The sequence below is a fragment of the Brassica rapa genome, chromosome A02 (assembly GCF_000309985.2).
Source record: "Brassica rapa cultivar Chiifu-401-42 chromosome A02, CAAS_Brap_v3.01, whole genome shotgun sequence".
NCBI classification, from domain to species: Eukaryota; Viridiplantae; Streptophyta; class Magnoliopsida; order Brassicales; family Brassicaceae; genus Brassica; species Brassica rapa.
In genome coordinates this window covers 19,760,840-19,779,454 of record NC_024796.2, presented here as the reverse complement: position 1 = coordinate 19,779,454, position 18,615 = coordinate 19,760,840, and the positions used below count along the sequence as shown (strand labels likewise).

Below are 18,615 nucleotides of genomic sequence, written 5' to 3'. Positions count from 1 at the left end.
ATAAAAATGAGTAATCGCAAGAAAACATTTTTATAAAAAAAAATAACATGGGACATACTTTTCCATGGTCCATTAACATTTACACATACTTTCTACTTGCCAAGTACTTTTGTTGAGTAAATTGACCAAAAACCCCTTCTAATTTAAACCTCACACTTTCTCTAACCTAAAATCTTCATCCTGTCACATATGGTTCGGAGACGGAGACAGAAGCGGAAGCAATAACAGAGGCGGTGGAGGATTGACTTATGGTGGTGGCACATACTAGTGATTAAAAAGTGGACCTGGTGAGATGGTTGAGGATCAGCAAGTGGAGGATCTTATGGTGGTGGTGCTTACCGAAACGGTGAAGGAAGAGGAGCCGCATGTGGAGGTGGAGCTCATAGAGGTGATCCTGCATTAATCTCACTGACGATTGGTGTCAACACTTAACGAATTAAATCCTTTTGATTCCGGCAGCTTCGTACACAAAGATTATGACGATGACCATGATTTAAATCTTAAGTCATGAAAGAACGCTTTCTCAAGCTTATAGACTTTTGAGACAGGGAGAGGTATGGTCTTATGGTGGTGATGAAAGAGGAAGAGCTGGAGGTGGAGCCGTGGTGGTGGATCAGAAGGCGGAAGGTAAGTACGAGGTGACGGTGGAGGAGCTAATGGCGGAAATGTAGCTTGTGCAGGTGGATATGAAAATTGTGGTGATGAAATAAGTGGTCGGGGGTCATTGACGCATGGAGGGTCTTGTGGTGTTGGTTGGATGCATATTATTGTGGTCGGAGGCGGATAACCATGTCCACAACCACACCATCGGTGGATGGTTATGAAAGTAGTGATGGTGAATGAGGTAGTTATGGCAGTGCAAAGAGGGATACAGCAGTGGTGGTGAAAGAGGTGGTTATGAATCGTCCATAATTTGAAATTGGTTTCATGACCACACCTAGTCTGGTCGAGAGAAATATGAAAAGTAAGGCAAAAGAATCTTGTCAAACACAAGGGCTTTTTGGGGAGAAAAATAAGAAAAGTAAAACAAAAAGTACCCATCAGTAACAAAGTATGTGAACATGCAAACAAACCTGGAAAAATAACCTACTTAATTATACTATTTAATTGTACTACTTAATTGTATTTAACAGTAAAATAATTTTCATTAAAATTAATAAACAATGATAAAAAGAAGTAAACATATTTATTTAACTTTAGTTTGATACTAAACATTCTTCGGATGATTTGTAAGTTTGATATCACTACAGAGTGTTTAAATAAGAAAATATGTTGCTATATTTTAGTTTAAGGTTGTAACAAATCATAGACTTAACCAGAATTTTCAAATTTAAAATCTTAACAAATCTGCCATATGACTACAAATAAATAATTATTATCTAAACATAATTAAAAATATCTAATTTTATTTCATTCCACTACATTCACGTAACTTTTTTCTTCTAAATGATTTATCACTGCATTTTATTTGTTTCCATTTATTCCACATGAATTATTGGAATGTGATCATTTTGTAATTCCATGTAACTGGTAGTTTTATTTTGGAATCAAACGTAATGACTCATTCCATGTATTCCTATTTTAAACTACTATAAATTATAAAATAGCATAATTTACAAAAATAGTAAAAATCATAATTCCACCTTATGACATGTATCATTTTATTTATTTATAAAAACATCAATGAACAAGTCTACATGTCTGATTCAGTGGTGGAGCCAGGGTTTGGGATATGGGTCAACTGACCCAAGTGAAATCTGTATTTTTACTTGTATTTAATACAAATCAGAAAATATAACAAAAAATAGACAACTGATCCATGTAATATATGTTTGTTATGAAATTGACCCACCTAAAATTTTTTGGCTGCCTATACCCATTCCTAATCATGACACATGTACTCATCCACATAAAAACTTTTCTAAATTGTGTTTTGATTTTGTTTTGTTTTTTGGCCCATTATTTTAGTTTTTGGTTAACCCATAAGACCCTTCTGAATTTTTCTAGAGTCATTACTTTTTAGGGATTTATCCGACTCACCGGACCATCTTCGTACTAAAGATGACGTGGCGATTTGAATCCTCATCGCTACCAATATCGTTGACACTATAACGGCTACAGTTTTATGTCTTCTGTCGTATTAAAGCAACCATTTATGTGGTTCACCCCACTCCTATCAATTTCTTATGCATTAAATCCTCATCATCATAGTCGAAGGTAACCGATAAAAGTTCCGACTATATATTTTCTCCAAGACTACGATGGATCTCCTCACCCCTATACAATCAGAGAAGATCAACTTTCTCAATGACGAGCTTTACCAATGGGTGGTAATTGCTGCAACTTTGTTGAATTTCCCCATAAACTCATAACTGATAACTTTTCCTGTGGGTATACATCTTCAGTTATCCGGTTTTTATGATCGTTATTGGTTGATTTCTGCACAACATGTCCTCCAAAGATTAGTCAATTCTGTATGAGCCCATCAAAGAGCTTGATATCATGTTAAACCAAGTGAGTTAAAACCAGATCCACCTGTGTCTTATCAAATTCTATTGAGGAAAGTTTGAATTTTTGTTTTGTTTGTAGACTGTTTAAGATACATGCAGGAGTTTCAGAAGCTATAATTTCAAGCGTAAATGATCCGGTAACTTTGTATTACCTCAGCAGGTTTGCACTTTGCAAATACATAACAAACACTACTGGAAAAAAAACAATATTACTATGGACAAATTATCTTAAGGCTGTTTTCTTTTGTACAGCCACCGATCACTTGCCTTTTCCCTCGATCAACCCTTTATAACACCTTCAGATCATGTAGAAATCCTCACTCCTTTGATGTGGACAATATCAGGTATGATTATTGTACATAAAGGACACAATCTCTTAACTATAGTTCATTATTTTAGCTAAAACCTCTTAGGAAGTTTTAACACTTTTGAAGATTTCTTGGAACTTATGGTAAGAACATCAATGACCTTGACAAGTACTCAGAAGCTAAAAGCAATCTTGATTTTTTCGAAAGAACACTGAAGTGGAGTCATCTTGCTCCCACTGCACCTAATACACTCAGTGAGAATTCACCTCCCCCCTGCCTTGCAAAATATATATTTCGAACAAAGTTCCATTTTGGAGTCTATTGGTTTTTTTTAATCAAAAAAGAAGAATTTGGAGTCTATTGGTTTGATTCACTTCTTTGCAGGTTGTTATCCTTTCACCGATTGTGACCTTTTCATGATTGCAACTTGCCCTCATGTCTTCTTCATTGGGAGTCAAGATAAATATGACAACCGTTCGGTAAAGGAACAATATCCTTGCATAAATATTATTATATAAGTACATAGTAGGTATTTTTTGTTTCTTGGGTCAAACAGTGCTCTAAGTGTGTTGGGTAATATATTAATTTTGCAGGGTCAGAAGGTCAGCCGGGAAGGTTGATCTTCATTCCTAAATTTTGTGAGACCGGTATTGCTGTTGTAGTGAATTGAACTTTGATCATAGATCATCCTCACTGGAATTCAATTTTTCTTTCATATCTCAAAAATCTGTTGTTGTTGTTTTTCTTTGGCAGATGAACCTAAGGAATCTGGAGTGTTACACTCGTAGCTTTGACATCTATCTATACTAATAAAGTTGTTTTTCTCTTTTTTCCTTGCGCCATATCATCTTTTAGTATTGGGAAATTAATGCCAATGCTCGGGCTTTTGATGTTTATTATTGGGCCCAGCAAGAGATGTGTGAGCTAGGACTAGAGAGAGAAGCGTGAGGAGAAAAGAGAGGATGGGGCGAGGAGAGGAGATAGAGAGAGACATGGGCGAGGAGAGGACTGAGGAGAGAGATAGGGGAAGGAGGAGAGATGAAGGCGAGGTGTTCTATATATGTACTTCTCCGAAAATCGTTTTGTATGATTCTAGACAACCGTCCAAAGATTATTTCGTAAACGCTGATTTCGTATTGTTTTACGAAGGTTGTTATATTAGGTCACTTATTTTTACTATACAAAAGTTTCTTCATTTAAACATCAATTGAAACGGCTTTGCTATATTCTTTGTTGTAAGTATGTTTTGTTGGATGACTTTTATTCACGAATAAACTCTTAGGTTTTTCTTGAAAAGGATCGTGTTTCGGATAATTTCGTCATAATGTTTCGTGTAATTTTCTAGTTTGGATGCGGCATATGTGGATTTAGAGCATCTCCAATGTATTACTCCATATTTTACTCCAAAATGGTGCAACACCAAAATGGAGTAAAGTTTTACTCCAATGTATTACTCCATTTTCTACTCCAAAAATAATATATTTTATTAATAATTGTTAATATTACTTTATATTTATAAAAAAATTACTAATCAACCCCAACTATTTTATGTTTACAAAAATTCCTTAAAAAAATTATTTAAATTAAACAGTTATTATTAAAAAGTACAAGAAATCATAAAAATAAAATAAAAGACAATATATAAGTTGGTTTAATAGTGGCATTAGAATATTTTTCTCACAATGATCAACTAATACATTTCGTAATGAAACATAAGCTTCTTTATCTTTGATATTCCTAAATCGAACAAGAAAATTTTAAAATCAGACATTTTCATCTTATGTAATTTTGATATATGGAGGTATAGCTTCTCTTCCAAGTTCAGTTGGTGCATCAAATTCACGCTCATCCTTAATTATCATGTTATGTAGAATTATATATGTAGTCTTGATGTCATGTAACACATTTTTTTCCAAAACTGAACATGCCCTTTCACAATAGCGAAACGCAACTATAGATCCTTTTATGTTATCTTTATTTTATATTATTATTTTTTTATTATAGTATATATTTTTATGTAAAATTATTAAATAATGGAATATCTTGTTTGTTTATGTTATTGTATCATTTTAAAATATTATTTAAGTAAGAAATAAAAACATTAAAGATTTAAAGGACCAATTCACAAATAAAAAAAGTTCAACACTAAATGGAGTAACTCTAGCCATTACTCCATTTTGGAGTTGAAAATGAAGTGGGGTTGGAGAAGATTTTACTCCAAAATGATGTTTGGAACAGAAAATGGAGTAAGGTTGGAGATGCCCTTATTAGTATCTCGACATTTATGGCTTGTAAACTTTTAAGAACTGTTTGATAATATACTAACAATTTTGACAGTTGATCTCAGTATAACTTATTTTGACTCCAATGCACACGAACAGAAGTTTAGAATTTGCAACTTCTCAAAATATAAAATGCTTTGTCGGAAAATTTTATTTAACTTACATTGGTGAATGTGAGTAGTTAACCTGTTGTACTACGACGCAATTCAGATACGAGAATCTCCTAGTGGCGGTGTCGTTTGATATTGTTTAATTGCTGCAATTCTAACACAACAATGCGAGATTGGGGTAGGAGTCCTAAAGGGATTGTTATTCTATGTTACATTAAACATTAGACAGTTGACTTTTTGAAGTCTTCACAAGTCTTCTATAAGATGTTGCGTAATAAGTGACAACACCCTATAGACTTCATCCTTCTGTTTGTTGCTTTTGTCAGCATTGACAAAGACACAACCTTGGCCTCTAACTTCAATCCAACTACATCCCGAGATACGCTTGAAACCCGTTTCCTTAATCTTCCTCCGTATCTCCGACACATTCTGCCACTTCTCCACAGCAGAGTAAGCATTTGAAAGCATAACGTATGACGAAACATCTCTGGGTTCCATCTCTAAGATCTTCGACGCCGCTAATTCAGCCAAACGCTTGTTTGAGTGAATCTTGCATCCCCCAAGCAATGCTTTCCAAAACCCGATTCCCGGATCAAGAGGCAGACTTTTAATAAGCTTCTCTGCTTCTTCGAAATGACCTGACCTAGAGAGCATATCCACCATACATGCATAGTGCTCAGGTTGTAGCAGGTTTGGATTATCATAATCATTCACTGCTTTGTTGAAATATGAGTACCCTTCATGGATTAGGCCCCTGTGGTTACACGCAAATAACACTCCAAGAAGTGTCACACTGTTTGGTTTCAGGTTTGTGTCTTTGATCATCTTTTCAAACATGGCTATAGCTTCTTCTCCTCTTCCGTTGTGCGCATAACCCCATATCATAGAGTTCCAAGAGACGATGTTCCTTTCTTGTTCATGGAGCTTGTTGAAAGCCAAAACACTATCCTCCATGTTTCCACACTTGGAGTAAAAACTAATGAGAGAATTCCAAACAAAGACATTATATTGCTGACCCAAGAACTTGATAGCACAGGCGTGGATACTTTTACCACCACCATGAGAAGCTATATTGGATATGGCTGTTATCGTACAAGGGAAGGTTGATTCATTAGGCATCACCACACCTTCCCTTAACATATCCACAAAAGTACGCACAGCTTCTTCATTCCGTCCCGTCTGACTAAACCCACCAATCACTGCGTTCCAAGTAACAACACTTCTCTCTGGCATTGTTCTAAACAAGGAAAGGGCTTCCTCAAATTCATGTTTCTTTAGGTACCCACTTATCAAATTGGTAAAAGAAATAACGTTTGGATCTCTAGTATCATCAAAGCTTCTACGAGCATCCATCAACGTGCTCAGCTTCACGTAACAGTTCAAAACCGCACTGCCCACAAACACATTCGACGCAAGTCCAATTTTTAACGCAAAACCATGTAGCTGCTTGCCTAATTTGACATCTCTCGAAGATGAAGAGGACCCAATGACGGTGCCGAAGGTGAACTCGTTTGGTCTGATTCCCAGATACAGCAACCTTTTGAAAGCATGGATTGCCTCTACATGCCTGTTTTGTTTCACAAAGCGGCCAATCACGGCTGTACCAGAAATGACATTCAAGTCTCGAATTTCGTCGAACAGTTGGTGTGCCTCACAGGTCGAACCCGAATCCGAGAATCCAACTGACTTGGGGACCGACTCTTGTGATTTGGTAACAAGGGCACTTGCCAAAGAGTGAGATTTCCTTGTAACGATTCGCGAGAGATATAGTCTTTGAGATGAAACCATAGATACAGCCTATCAACTATCCTCCTGTCTTCCCCACGGAAAGAAACAAGTAAACGAAGTTGAAGAACCACACAACTCACGAGTTATTTTACCAAAAAAAAAAAAAAAAACTCACGAGTTCAAACAATCTTTGTTAATGTAATCACTTCAAGAGTTAGATGTCATTTCTGTCGCAGGCATCTGATCCTCTGTTGCTTTTTCTTGTATTTACCTAGACCCACTATGTCTGGTTTAGAGTTTAGAGTTTAAAATTTAGAGTTTAAAGTTTCGGTTTAGATTTTTCTGTTTTTGATTCTATAGATTTAGAAACTTTCCGGTTTTTACAGAATTCAATTAGTTTTGCTTCAATACTTTTGATTTTTTTGTTCGATTCATATATCGAAATTGAAAACTGTTAATATTTGAAAAAATTAATCCAGTTTAGTTTCAAATTGGTTCTTTTTTTTTCAATAATATGGATAAAACATCACATCATTCAGATTTTTAGATTAAATATTGGGGAATTTTCAATTTTACCACTTTGGTGATATAATTATTCATATTTACCACTAGTAAATGAATATTTTCAAAAATATTTTTTTCAGTAAAAAATAAAAGACTTTTATACTCTTATATATATATAATAAATAAATAACAAAATTTTACAGAATTCAATTAGTTTTACTAGTGAATTCAATTACACAGAATATTTAGAGATGATGGCATCTGACAATCGCCCAATAGTGGCCTACTTGGAGGATAAAGTTGTCAGAAGGAAAGGACAATTCTGTTTTGATAAGAAATGGATTGGACAAAAGAGTCTTATAGAATCAATTATAATGGATTGGTTAGATTATAGTGGAGGAATGGAAGATGGTATAGTGGAAAAAATTAAGAATTGTCGTCACGAAGTTGCTAAATGGCGGAAAAATAATCCACCTTATGGAAAGGAAAAAAATAAATGAGTTACAGAAAGCTCTCGAAGAGGTACAAACATATAACACTAGATCTGAGGAGGATATTCTGAAGGTATTTAGGAAGCAACAAGATGCATATAAGGATGAAGAGGATTACTGGCATTAGAAAAGTAAGAATATGTGGTATTCATCTGGATCTTAACACGAAATTCTATCACGCTTTAACCAAGCAAAGAAGGGTTCGTCATAGGATAGTCGGGTTACATGATGCTGCAAGAAATTGGATTACAGAGGATACTGGGGTGGAAAATGTCGCAGTAGACTATTTTGAAGACTTGTTTAGTACCACTTCACCATCAGAATTTGATAGCTTCCTCACAGAGGTAACACCGGGTATCACTCCTCAGAGGAATCAACGATTGTTAAGAATAGCAACTGAGAATGAGGTTAGATAGGCTTTATTTATGATGCACCCAGAGAAGGCGCCAGGACTAAACATCATGACAGCTCTATTTTTTCAATATTCTTGTGATATCACTCAAATTATCCGAATGAGTGATTTATACGCTCTCAAATAATAGGTCGAGTTGTAGTACTTAGCGATCGAATTCACAGGGAGCTAGGGAACCAATTAAATCTAATCAGTTTGATTAAGCTAGGCTAGTATGTTTAAAGCATTAAATAGAGATATGCAAAGCAGTAAACAGTAAACAAGTTGAACAAGACAATTGTTCAGGTTGCCAAAGAGTTGTTTGATGGAAGGATGGTTACTATACTTAGGGTTTCATTCAGGTTATTAGAACTCTAAACTATAGATGCTATTGATTCTAGAACTCAATATCTAATGCAAAAGACAACCAGCTCTCGCTGTGAGTCTAATCTATTGAATAAGTTCAGTATTTCAGTTCTCGCATGTCAACACAAATCGAGCATCGACCGATGCTATGATATGAGCGTCGATCGATGCTACGATATGGACGTCGATTGATGCTACGGATTGAGTGTTGATCGATGCAATGGTATAAGCGTCGACCGACACTGCCTTAGGCAAGCATTATCGAACATATCGATTATGTTCAACTAGATTCCTAGACCAACTCTCGTATGCGCCTACGTATCTAATCCAGCAGGATTCGGATTCTGTTAATTGATTGCACTCTCGTGCCTCTCAATTGTCCTATGATTCTAGGTTCAAGCAATTAGTCACACTCTCGTGGTTTTCCAACTACTCTAGATCGTAGTATTACAAGCTATCCTGATGTATAGATCTTTAGATATCCTAACAATCATATAATTCAGAAATTCATTCAAAACCTAGAAATTCCTAAACCTAGCAGGTGGATCTACTCACGCATGATGTTTGTCACAGAAATCATGCATGATCTTCGTCTTGTATGAATCTCTTCAACCTTACTATCCCGTTGTTTCCATTCTGTTGCATCCTCCCGTGCATATCTCAATAAACTTCTCCAGTCAATTTCCTTTTGCTGGAATATTAAAGTGTTTCTACTCTTCCATAATCTCCATAGCAGCCAGAAGGGCAAATCCTGCATGTGTGACAATCGAGTTGATAATGAGCATTGCAAGCATGCATCAATTTTCTCTAAAAGCATGTGTGACAATCGAGTTGACAATTCCGTAATTTTATTTAAGGAAATAATGAAGCACATTAATAATGTATTTATGGTTAGTTTAATAAAAAATTTATTATATATTTAGATGGACCAACTTATTTTTCTAAGGATTCTAGGAATTATTCTAGTGATGACACGTGGGTACAAAAAAATATTGTAATGCTTCTCAATCTATACTATTATTTGCAAAGTAAACTTTTGGAATCGAGCTTTCACGTTAAAAGTTAGAGTGGTTAATATTGTCTATATCATTAATGAATAAAATGTATAGCTAAATTAAAAAAAAATAAAAATAAATTCAATTTAATTTATTTAATTAGATAATTGATTAAAATTAATAATAGAAAGAATTATCCAAAATCTGAAAATATAATTTTAAAAAGAGATAATTTATGTATATATTGTATTGTTATCTGAAAAAGTCTTTTAGCAAAAAGTTAAAAACATAAATTATATACTAAATACTAATCAAATAAAATTATTAATTATATAATTAAAAATAGAATATTGAATTATCCAAAATCTAAAAATATAATTAAAAAAGATAATTTCTATATATATATATATATATTGTATTGTTATCTGAAAATGTATTTTAGTAAATAGTTAAAATATAAATTATATAATTAAATATTAATCAAATAATATTTTTTAATTATATAATTAAAAATATAATATTAAGTTATTTAATATTTATTTTAGTATAATAAATATAGTGTACAAAAAACTTTTCAAAATTTATGAAAATGTTTAACCCCGCTCGCGGGCAAAATACCTAAATAATTTTAATATATAAAATAACCACAAAATAAAAAAAGAATTTTAATTATTTTAGATAATTGATTAAAATTAATAATGATAAGAATTATCCAAAATCAAAAATATATTTTAAAATAAAAAGATAACTCATATATATATTGTGTTGTTATCTGAAAAAACATTTTAATAAAAGCTAAAAATTAAATAAACAGAAAACACATAATTAAATATTCATCAAGTAAATTCTTAATTTTTTTATTGAAAAGATGAAGTGTTTAGAAAAAGAAGATATTTCCTAAATATACTGTAATATACAAAGAAAATTACAAAATATTATAAGACAAAATAATATTTAGATGAAAATATAAATTATAATATGTATTATAGTTTTTATTTAGTAATGAATGTATTAATCAGTAGCTATAAAATATTTATGCCCGCATCTGCGGGCCAAATACCTAGTTAATATATAAAGGATCAGTTTGGTTTAAATCTAGAACGTCAAATAAATCAGAATCAAGTCTCCATTAAACCAAACATAAATGACTCAAGAATCTTGTGTTCACCAACAATAACACAATCAAACTCAAACAATTTCGTGTAAAAGACCAGAACTGAAACCAACAAAGGAAACATTATTCACAGTTGAAGGTCTAAATTCTAGAGGAACATTCCAAGCATTCAGATTATCATCTGACCATTTCAAGTCAACATTCTCAACGCTGAACCCATTCACGTGTTCCATAATGATCCCAGCTGTGGCGCTATGGTTCATTAGACCTTGACATCCAGGTCTATAATCGACGAGCCCTGAAGTGTAATTACTCCATCTTCTCAAAGTAATGTTCATGTTCTTGAACTTTATGTCTGTGAGTAATCCGTTTGGAGAGCCAGATAAAAAGACTCCGTTTTCAGAAACGATTGTTATGTTAACGAAAAGGAGATTCGAGATTGAGCCTTCCTTTGAAGATGAATCGCGCGGGCAAGTTGTTATATAGATTGGTTCTGCTCTTCCCCACCAGGACGGATCATAGTATCTTGTACTGATGTTCATGTTTGAAAACGTAATGCCATTCACATTTCCTGCAAAAAAAGGCCACTTACATGAGTAGTTTATGCAGCGAAAGAAGGAAACTGTTTACCTCCATCGCGTATTTGCATGCCAAGGCCTCTGTGTGATTCAGAAATGGTGATGTTATCAAAGACGAGACTTTTGAATTCAAACCAGCTCGCACTACCAAGTTTAATGGCGGAGGATTTGGTGCGGATCCAGCAGTCTGTAACGGTTAAGTTGTAAAGCGGAGCAACATAAGTCTTGGGGCAGATCGCGTCATCTCCTGTATCGATGTGACACCGAGTTATGAAAGTATTGTTTGAATCTTCTATGTCGATGCCATCGTTATTTGGCGTGTTGAAATCGCCTAAGATTGATACGTCGTGGACAGAAGTGTTCTCGCACCTCACGATATGCAAACTGCAAATCCAAAACCAGAGATCTACATTAGTTCTTGATCTTGGCTGAACACGGAACAAGTGAGAGATAGTACTGACCACCAATACGCAGGATCACGAAGCGTGATGTTCCAGATGTGAACATTGGTGGAGTCAACGAATCCAACAAGCCTAGGTCTACACTCATCACCCAAGCAAGCCCCAGTCTGATTCCAGCTCACCATCACGTTCTTCCTCTCATCGAATCTCACCACGAATTTAGATCCCTGTCCGTCGATTGCTCCTCCGCCGGTGATTCCAACATCCGTCGCGTTGTTCGCCACCACCACGTACCATTCCGACGAAGTCTCCGCCGGATAATCTTCAATCCTCGGTCCCCCGAGAAGCACCGCGTTCTCCGTCACATCGAGCAGGACGCCGGATCGGAGATGGAGCTTGGCGGTCAGGTAGGTGCCGAGAGGAAACTTGACGCGGCAGATGGAGGAAGATGAGGTGTAGTGATGATTGCAGGCGTTGATGGCGGACTGTATCGCGGAGGTATCGTAGTGGATACCATCGCCGGTGGCGCCGAAATCGGCGACGGAGAGGGCCAAGGAATCGCCGGGAAGTTGGATCTTTTGTGATGACGTGTACGGACGTGATTGGATTACGGAGAATAATAGGCACAGGGGCAATAATATGCTTCGCAACAGTAGTGGGAAGTCCATTGCGAAATTTTGGGTCTTGCGATCTTATCCTAATGGACTTTATCACAATTCACAGTATTTGAAAAAAAAAATAATAATATGATCTCACCGAAATAAAATAAAATAAAAAGGGATAATGGTCATTTATTTATATCATGAACTTTCTATTTTGATCAAAAAAAATCATGAACTTTACTTTGGATCATTTAAATCATCAATTTAACATGACTAACAATTTAAGTTTACAACTAAGTTTGACGATGCCAATTTTAATTTGTCATTAGTTCGATTAACAAAGGGATTAAATGGGTACTATCTCTGTTAAACACCAAACGACGTCGTTTTAAAATTAGAAAACCCCCAATCAATATATTCCCAAATCAAAATCCCTAAATCTCTAATCTCATAAACGGCTTTTTTTTACATTTTTGTCTCGATTTGATGATCAGTTCATCTTCAGAGATAAAAAAAAACATGGGGAAGAAATTCGTGGATTCTCAGTGAAATGTGAGTGTGGTTTACATGTAAAACTTTACTTATCAAAGACACAAGAGAATTCGGAAAGACCTTTCTACTGTTGCATAACCAAAAAAGATGAAAACTTCTTAGATGTTTGCATTATTTAAACAGCTTATGAGATGTTCTTTATGTTATTTAGACAATAAAACATCTAATTTGATCATGAATTAGAGACATTTATTCAAGTGGATTGAAGATGCTGTATATAAAGAAGTTGAAAATGTTATTCCAAAAATCGAAATCGTTAAAAAGAAGATGCTATTCTAATTTAAATTGTATTATAATATAATTTAAAAAATAAGAAAGCATCTATCAAAATCTAGTAACAATATAAAGAAATTGAACCATAAGCACATCTACTATAAAAAATTGTATCTTGTTCATAGATCGAGGATAAAACATTCATTTCAATTATTTCTCTTCATCTCCTAAATCGTCTGAAAAGAACATTAACAAGATTTATAAAAAAAATAATTGTGGCTATAATATTTCAGATTTCAAGATTCAACTGTTTTTTTTTTTTTTTTTTAATTTCAACTGTTTGTTTCGAGTTGCAGATTCAAAACGCTGGGATTTGAAGAAAATGACATCTAGAATTTAATTTGCACAAAATTTAAAAGTTGGGGGTTTAGTATACTCCTTTTGTTTGGTGTTCATTTGTCTCAACACGGATCTTCTTTTGGACAACATATTTACTAATTCAGTTTGCATATATCAGAGCATCACTTAGTTCTATGATTTAGTATGGTTAATACCGATTTTCCAAATTTAAAAAAAGACCAATTTGCCTAAAATTTTCTATCAGAATAATAAAATGAGACGATTAGAAGAGGCGAAGAATAATAATGGTCTTAATCTCCAAATAACTAAAATCCAAAATTGCAGAGAATCGTTCAAAAGAGTATTTTTCAACACTTTTTGGGGAAAGAGCTAATACGAGAGAAACAAACTTATTTAAGCCTTGGTAGCGGCACGGCCGTAAAACTTGTTCTTCTCCTGGGTAGTCTGGAATTTACCATGACCCATCTTTGAGGAAGTGTCGATGAACTTGAGATTGATCTGCTCCATGGCAAGACGGGAAGTCTGAGTAAGCAGTGACTGTCTCAGAGTCACAACCCTCTTCTTTGGACCCATGCAGCATCCCTTAATCATCAAGTAGTCATCCTTCACCACACCATAGTGTGCAAATCCTCCCATCGGGGTCACATCTTTCTCAGTCCTATTATTAGTAAACATTCCCATCATCAGTTACATAATAACTTGAACAGGAGTAAAAGAGACAAATCTACTCACCTATCGTATTCAGTCATGGCTGTGTGCGTCTCTTGACCAACCTTGCCCAACCTGTAAATCTTCTTGTTCAGCTCGGTACGGTGATGGTAACCGTTCTGACCAGCTCTGGCTACGGTGTAAGAGACTCTAGCAGGATGCCACGCACCGATACAAGCAACCTTACGCAGACCCCTGTGAGTCTTACGTGGAAGCCTAGTCACACCCCAACGGGTAACAACACCTTCGTACCCCTTACCCTTGGTCACACCAATCACATCAATCATCTCATCCTTCTGGAATACAGCGTCGATGGGAATCTGCTTCTCGAAGAAGCTGTAGGCGAAGTCGACCTTCTGTGCGATGGTGCCACCGTTGATCTGGATCTCCATCATGTGAGCCTTCTTCTGCTTCAACCCCTTCATCTTCCTGATCTGAGTGTGGGCCAAGACACGGATGACTGTTCCGTACTTCTTCATCTTCTCGAGCTGGGACTGGATGCTCTTCTTGCCTTCCTCAGTTTCATACTGCTTGGCGTACCCGGTGAAAGCCTTCTTCTTGGACTTGGCCCAGTTCTTGTAGAACCTTCTCCTCACCTCTTCACTCAAGTGCTGTGCCCAGACAGTGTTCAAAGACCTCAGGCCACGGGGAGTCTTGACGTAGGCAACAACTCCAACAACAACCATAGCCGGTGTCTCAATGATGGTAACAGCCTCACATGTCTCCTTCTTGTGAAGCTCTACACAAGCAAAGATCGATAATCATTAGATTCATCAATCTGTGAATACGAAAATAAATAAAAGTAAAAGCACTTACTGGATCCGGGCTTCTCGACATCTCTAACGATGTGGGTCATACCAGCCTTGTATCCCATGAAGGCTGTGAACTTGCAAGGCTTGGTTTGGTCATCCTTAGGGAAGGCCTTCACTGTTGTTCAAATACAACATTTGTGTTAATTAACAAAAAAAAAAAAGCAAGAGAAAATTCAATCGTAAGTACAAAAATAAGAGTAAAGCTTTCATTCACAAGAGAAGCAGAAAAGTATATCAAATAGAAATACAAATAATATCTTAAGATAGATATCTAAATCTGAAGAACTCTCAATCGCAACAATAAAACAGAAGCAGTTATCAAGTAAGCATTTCGGTAACACTGATGCTAAATTTAAGGACACTGAAATTTAATTTCAAAAATGACAGTGCGTGGCCATTTTTAACATACACAAAGTAACCCAAAGTGTCTAAGAACCACTAAATATGTATTAAAACGCATTTCAAACGAATCTCTATATAAGCATTTGAACAAGAAGGAAGACTCGGACCTTTTCCTCTGTGACGGTTAGCTCTCTTCCTTGGTAGGAAACCAAGTGATCCGTGTCTTGGGTGCTCAAACTTCCTGTGAGACATTCTTCCCCTACTCCTATATACAAATCGTAGATTTGTAAATGTTAACGACGAACAAAACGAATCAACGGAGAGATAAGGGAAGATGGAAAAACCTTAAGCTTCGATGTGTCCTGCGGCTGCTGACAAAGTGAAGTAAGCAAAATAATAAAAACCCTTTTTATATATAACCCCTAAGCGCTAATGTGTAACCTAGTTTCCCTAAATGGGCCCTAAAAGCCCAATATCACCACAACTAGGGCGAATCGTTTATCTTCTATATATCAACGCAGTCTTCTTCTCCTCGCATCGATTCTGTTCTAATCTATTGCTTCATAGTTATATAACTCAGTTTTCTTGGGTTTTTTTGAAACAATTTTTTTTTAGGAGAATGATGAAATCCAAACTATAACGAAAGCAAGCATCTTATAGATGTGATGAGCGTCGTTTTTTTCCACACGAGATTTCTGACTCTTTCATTATTACTTTTTTTTGTTTTTTTTATTATTTGGTTAAATCGTTTTTTCTAGGTTCAGATTAAATTGGATTATGATTAACCGAGTGAACAAACATATTTTCAACAATTAGATGCGGAGAACCCTGCGTTGGTGCTGTAAACTTTCACCATCTATGTATATATCTTAACTTTTATTGATGTCGATATACAACAACGTTGTACTGAATAGTTTATCTTCTTAAAGTTAGTATTATCTCTTTCTTATAACTAAGATCAATAAGACCATCTCCAACCCACCTCTATTTTTATCTCTATATTTTCCTCTAAAATAGAGAAACTCTATTATAGAGGTGGATTTGCTCCAATGTATGCCTCTATAAATTAGAGTTCCTCTATTTATAGGGGAAAATATAGAGATTTGTTATTTTCATCTTTAAATATAGAGGTAAAAAGTAGGATTCCTCTATATTTTCCTCTAAAATAGAGGAACTCTATTATAGAGGTATACATTAGAGCAAAACCACCTCTATAATAGAGATCTCTATTTTAGAGGAAAATATAGAGACATACATTGGAGATGCTCTAACTTGCCCATTGGAAATCTATTTTAAGATATATGACTTCAAAATTGGCTGGCTGAGTATTAAAAAAAACTGGAATATATAAAAGAATTCAATATTAAATAAAAATATAAATATTCAAAAAAGTATATGAAAATACTTTTTTTTTGTCAAGGTGTTTCATTAATATAATAAATGGCACTGACACCATAACCCACATAACAACTCGCACAAAAAACTTCAGTTACCTTGTTATGCGACAAACCAGAGGAGAGAATATTACAAAACAGAGCAATATAAAATAGGGGTCACACCCTACTATTCTCAACTCACTACTACACTCCACAACGAGGTTATCCCTTCCGATTTCTTTTTCCACCGAGACAACATTCAGAGAGATCGGCTTTCATTAACAAAGAACTCAAACAACCAAGATGGATGGCCTCTAGCCACATAAGAATTTACCAGTCCATACTTGATGACACTTTGAGCAATGAAAAAGCCTCCCCTATTTGCTTCTCTGGTCACCACCTTCAATTTCCAATTGAATATTCCCTCCAGTTCCTTTTCCATTAGGGATCTTTGATAATGGAAGGAGGGCCCGGCTTGTGGTCGTTGAAGTGCACCAAATAAATCCCCAAATTCACCCGCAAAGATGACATTGGATTGTCTTTGGCTTCTCATACTCTCAAACGCCCATAAAACAACCACTAGCTTAGCCTCATCTCGACTTTTAATTCCAGAGAATGCTCTTCGACTATGACAAAGTACCACTCCTCTATCATTTCTTAGGACCCACGCTCCTCCTGCGCATTCTTTACTTTTTGAATACTCCATTCCGACATTACACATCACCCAATCAGGTTCTGGTGGAATCCATTTTCGCTGTGAAGATGTAGAGGACATTGATTCAGCTTTAGCCCACTCTACCTCGGCCTGTTGTGCTGCGTACCACTCGTTAGCCTCCTGGATTGCTTTCTGTACCAATTCCAACGCATTAAGACATCTTCCTTCAAAGAACATCTCATTTCTTTTTTTCCAGATATTCCACAAAATCCAGGGCCAAGCTCTTCTATCTTTCTCTGGCAAACCTTTGAGATCATCTAGCTTTAGAAGAAAGTTCATGTTTGTGAACACTGAACCCTCATCCAAGCTGCCATTAGGAACTGTTGAGACGGCCCATACTAGTCTAGCGAAGGTGTATTCAAACAGAGTATGATTGATCGATTCTGGTTCTCTTCCACAGGTTTGACATCTCTGATCTATCTTCATTCCTCTTGCGCAGATTAGATCAGCCGTCGGAAGCGCTGAGCTCAGAGCTTTCCAGAGGAATACTCTTATCTTTGGTAGAGTTTTGACTTTCCACACTTTCTCCTTAAGCTCATTCGTGGAGGGGAGCGACAGGGCTTCTGGGATCTGATCCTTAATTTTTAACGATGATGCAATCCAGTAGGCTGACTTCACCGTCATTTCCCCACTTTTGTTGAACTTCCATGTGAAAAAATCCTGTCTCTTGACCACTGGTTGATTCTTCATAATCATCTCAACATCTCCTTGCACAAAGACCTCTGCTAGTTTGCGTTCATTCCACATCTTTGTCTCTATATCAATCAGTGAGCTTGCCATCAAGTTAACATTGAAGACTACATTCTTAATCCACGGCGCTCTTAATCCTTCCTCCGGATCATCTATCCATTTATCTATCCAGACTCTTGTGGTTTTGCCATCTCCCACCCTTTGCCTCAGTCCTTTAAGAAGTAGCTCCTTACCAAACATAAGACTCCTCCACGCAAAGGAGGGTTTCTCACCCAATGAAGCCGCAATAAACTCTCCTCCCTTAAAGTACCTGCTCTTTAAAAATCTTGCCAGCAAGGATTGTGGATGGGTTAAGATTTTCCAAACTTGTTTGGCTAATAGAGCTTGGTTGAAACACTCAAGGTCTCTGAACCCCATACCCCCTAGATTCTTTGGCAAACATAACTTCTCCCAAGCGACCCAATGTA

General features: G+C 35.9%; 4 protein-coding genes across 6 annotated transcripts; 1 reads left to right on the top strand and 3 right to left on the bottom strand.

Moving 5' to 3' along the window:
• Window positions 1–11: 11 nt before the first annotated feature.
• LOC103848549 (pentatricopeptide repeat-containing protein At5g42450, mitochondrial) lies at window positions 12–9,661 on the bottom strand. Its single transcript, XM_033285381.1, has one exon. It carries the CDS (start codon window positions 6,996–6,998, stop codon window positions 5,457–5,459), a length of 1,542 nt encoding a protein of 513 aa, XP_033141272.1. The 5' UTR covers window positions 6,999–9,661; the 3' UTR covers window positions 12–5,456.
• On the top strand, window positions 293–3,628 carry LOC103848582 (DNA polymerase delta small subunit). Its single transcript, XM_009125462.1, has 8 exons — window positions 293–388; window positions 549–667; window positions 2,590–2,647; window positions 2,763–2,854; window positions 2,945–3,072; window positions 3,203–3,297; window positions 3,412–3,420; window positions 3,572–3,628. The coding sequence occupies exons 1-8, from the start codon at window positions 293–295 to the stop codon at window positions 3,626–3,628; spliced, it is 654 nt and encodes a 217-aa protein (XP_009123710.1).
• A 1,107-nt stretch (window positions 9,662–10,768) lies between the features above and the next one.
• Window positions 10,769–12,492, bottom strand: LOC103848548 (probable polygalacturonase). Its single transcript, XM_009125430.3, is given in 4 exon segments — window positions 10,769–10,890; window positions 10,892–11,370; window positions 11,430–11,761; window positions 11,839–12,492. Coding segments are annotated over 4 exon segments (1,506 nt in total). The 5' UTR covers window positions 12,447–12,492; the 3' UTR covers window positions 10,769–10,803.
• A 1,281-nt stretch (window positions 12,493–13,773) lies between these two features.
• On the bottom strand, window positions 13,774–18,615 carry LOC103848547 (60S ribosomal protein L3-1). Of its 3 annotated transcripts, none has more exons than XM_009125429.3 (5): window positions 15,712–15,953; window positions 15,535–15,632; window positions 15,030–15,140; window positions 14,238–14,952; window positions 13,774–14,163 (listed from the first exon to the last, which is right to left on the bottom strand). In XM_009125429.3, exons 2-5 carry the CDS (start codon window positions 15,617–15,619, stop codon window positions 13,899–13,901), a joined length of 1,176 nt encoding a protein of 391 aa, XP_009123677.2. In that variant the 5' UTR covers window positions 15,620–15,632; window positions 15,712–15,953; the 3' UTR covers window positions 13,774–13,898. The 3 variants fall into 3 exon arrangements, 2 of the variants coding, with proteins under 2 accessions (XP_009123677.2, XP_033141271.1); XM_033285380.1 differs by having other exon boundaries at window positions 15,535–15,626; window positions 15,712–15,912; XR_004455432.1 differs by lacking the exons at window positions 13,774–14,163; window positions 14,238–14,952 and having other exon boundaries at window positions 15,024–15,140; window positions 15,712–18,615.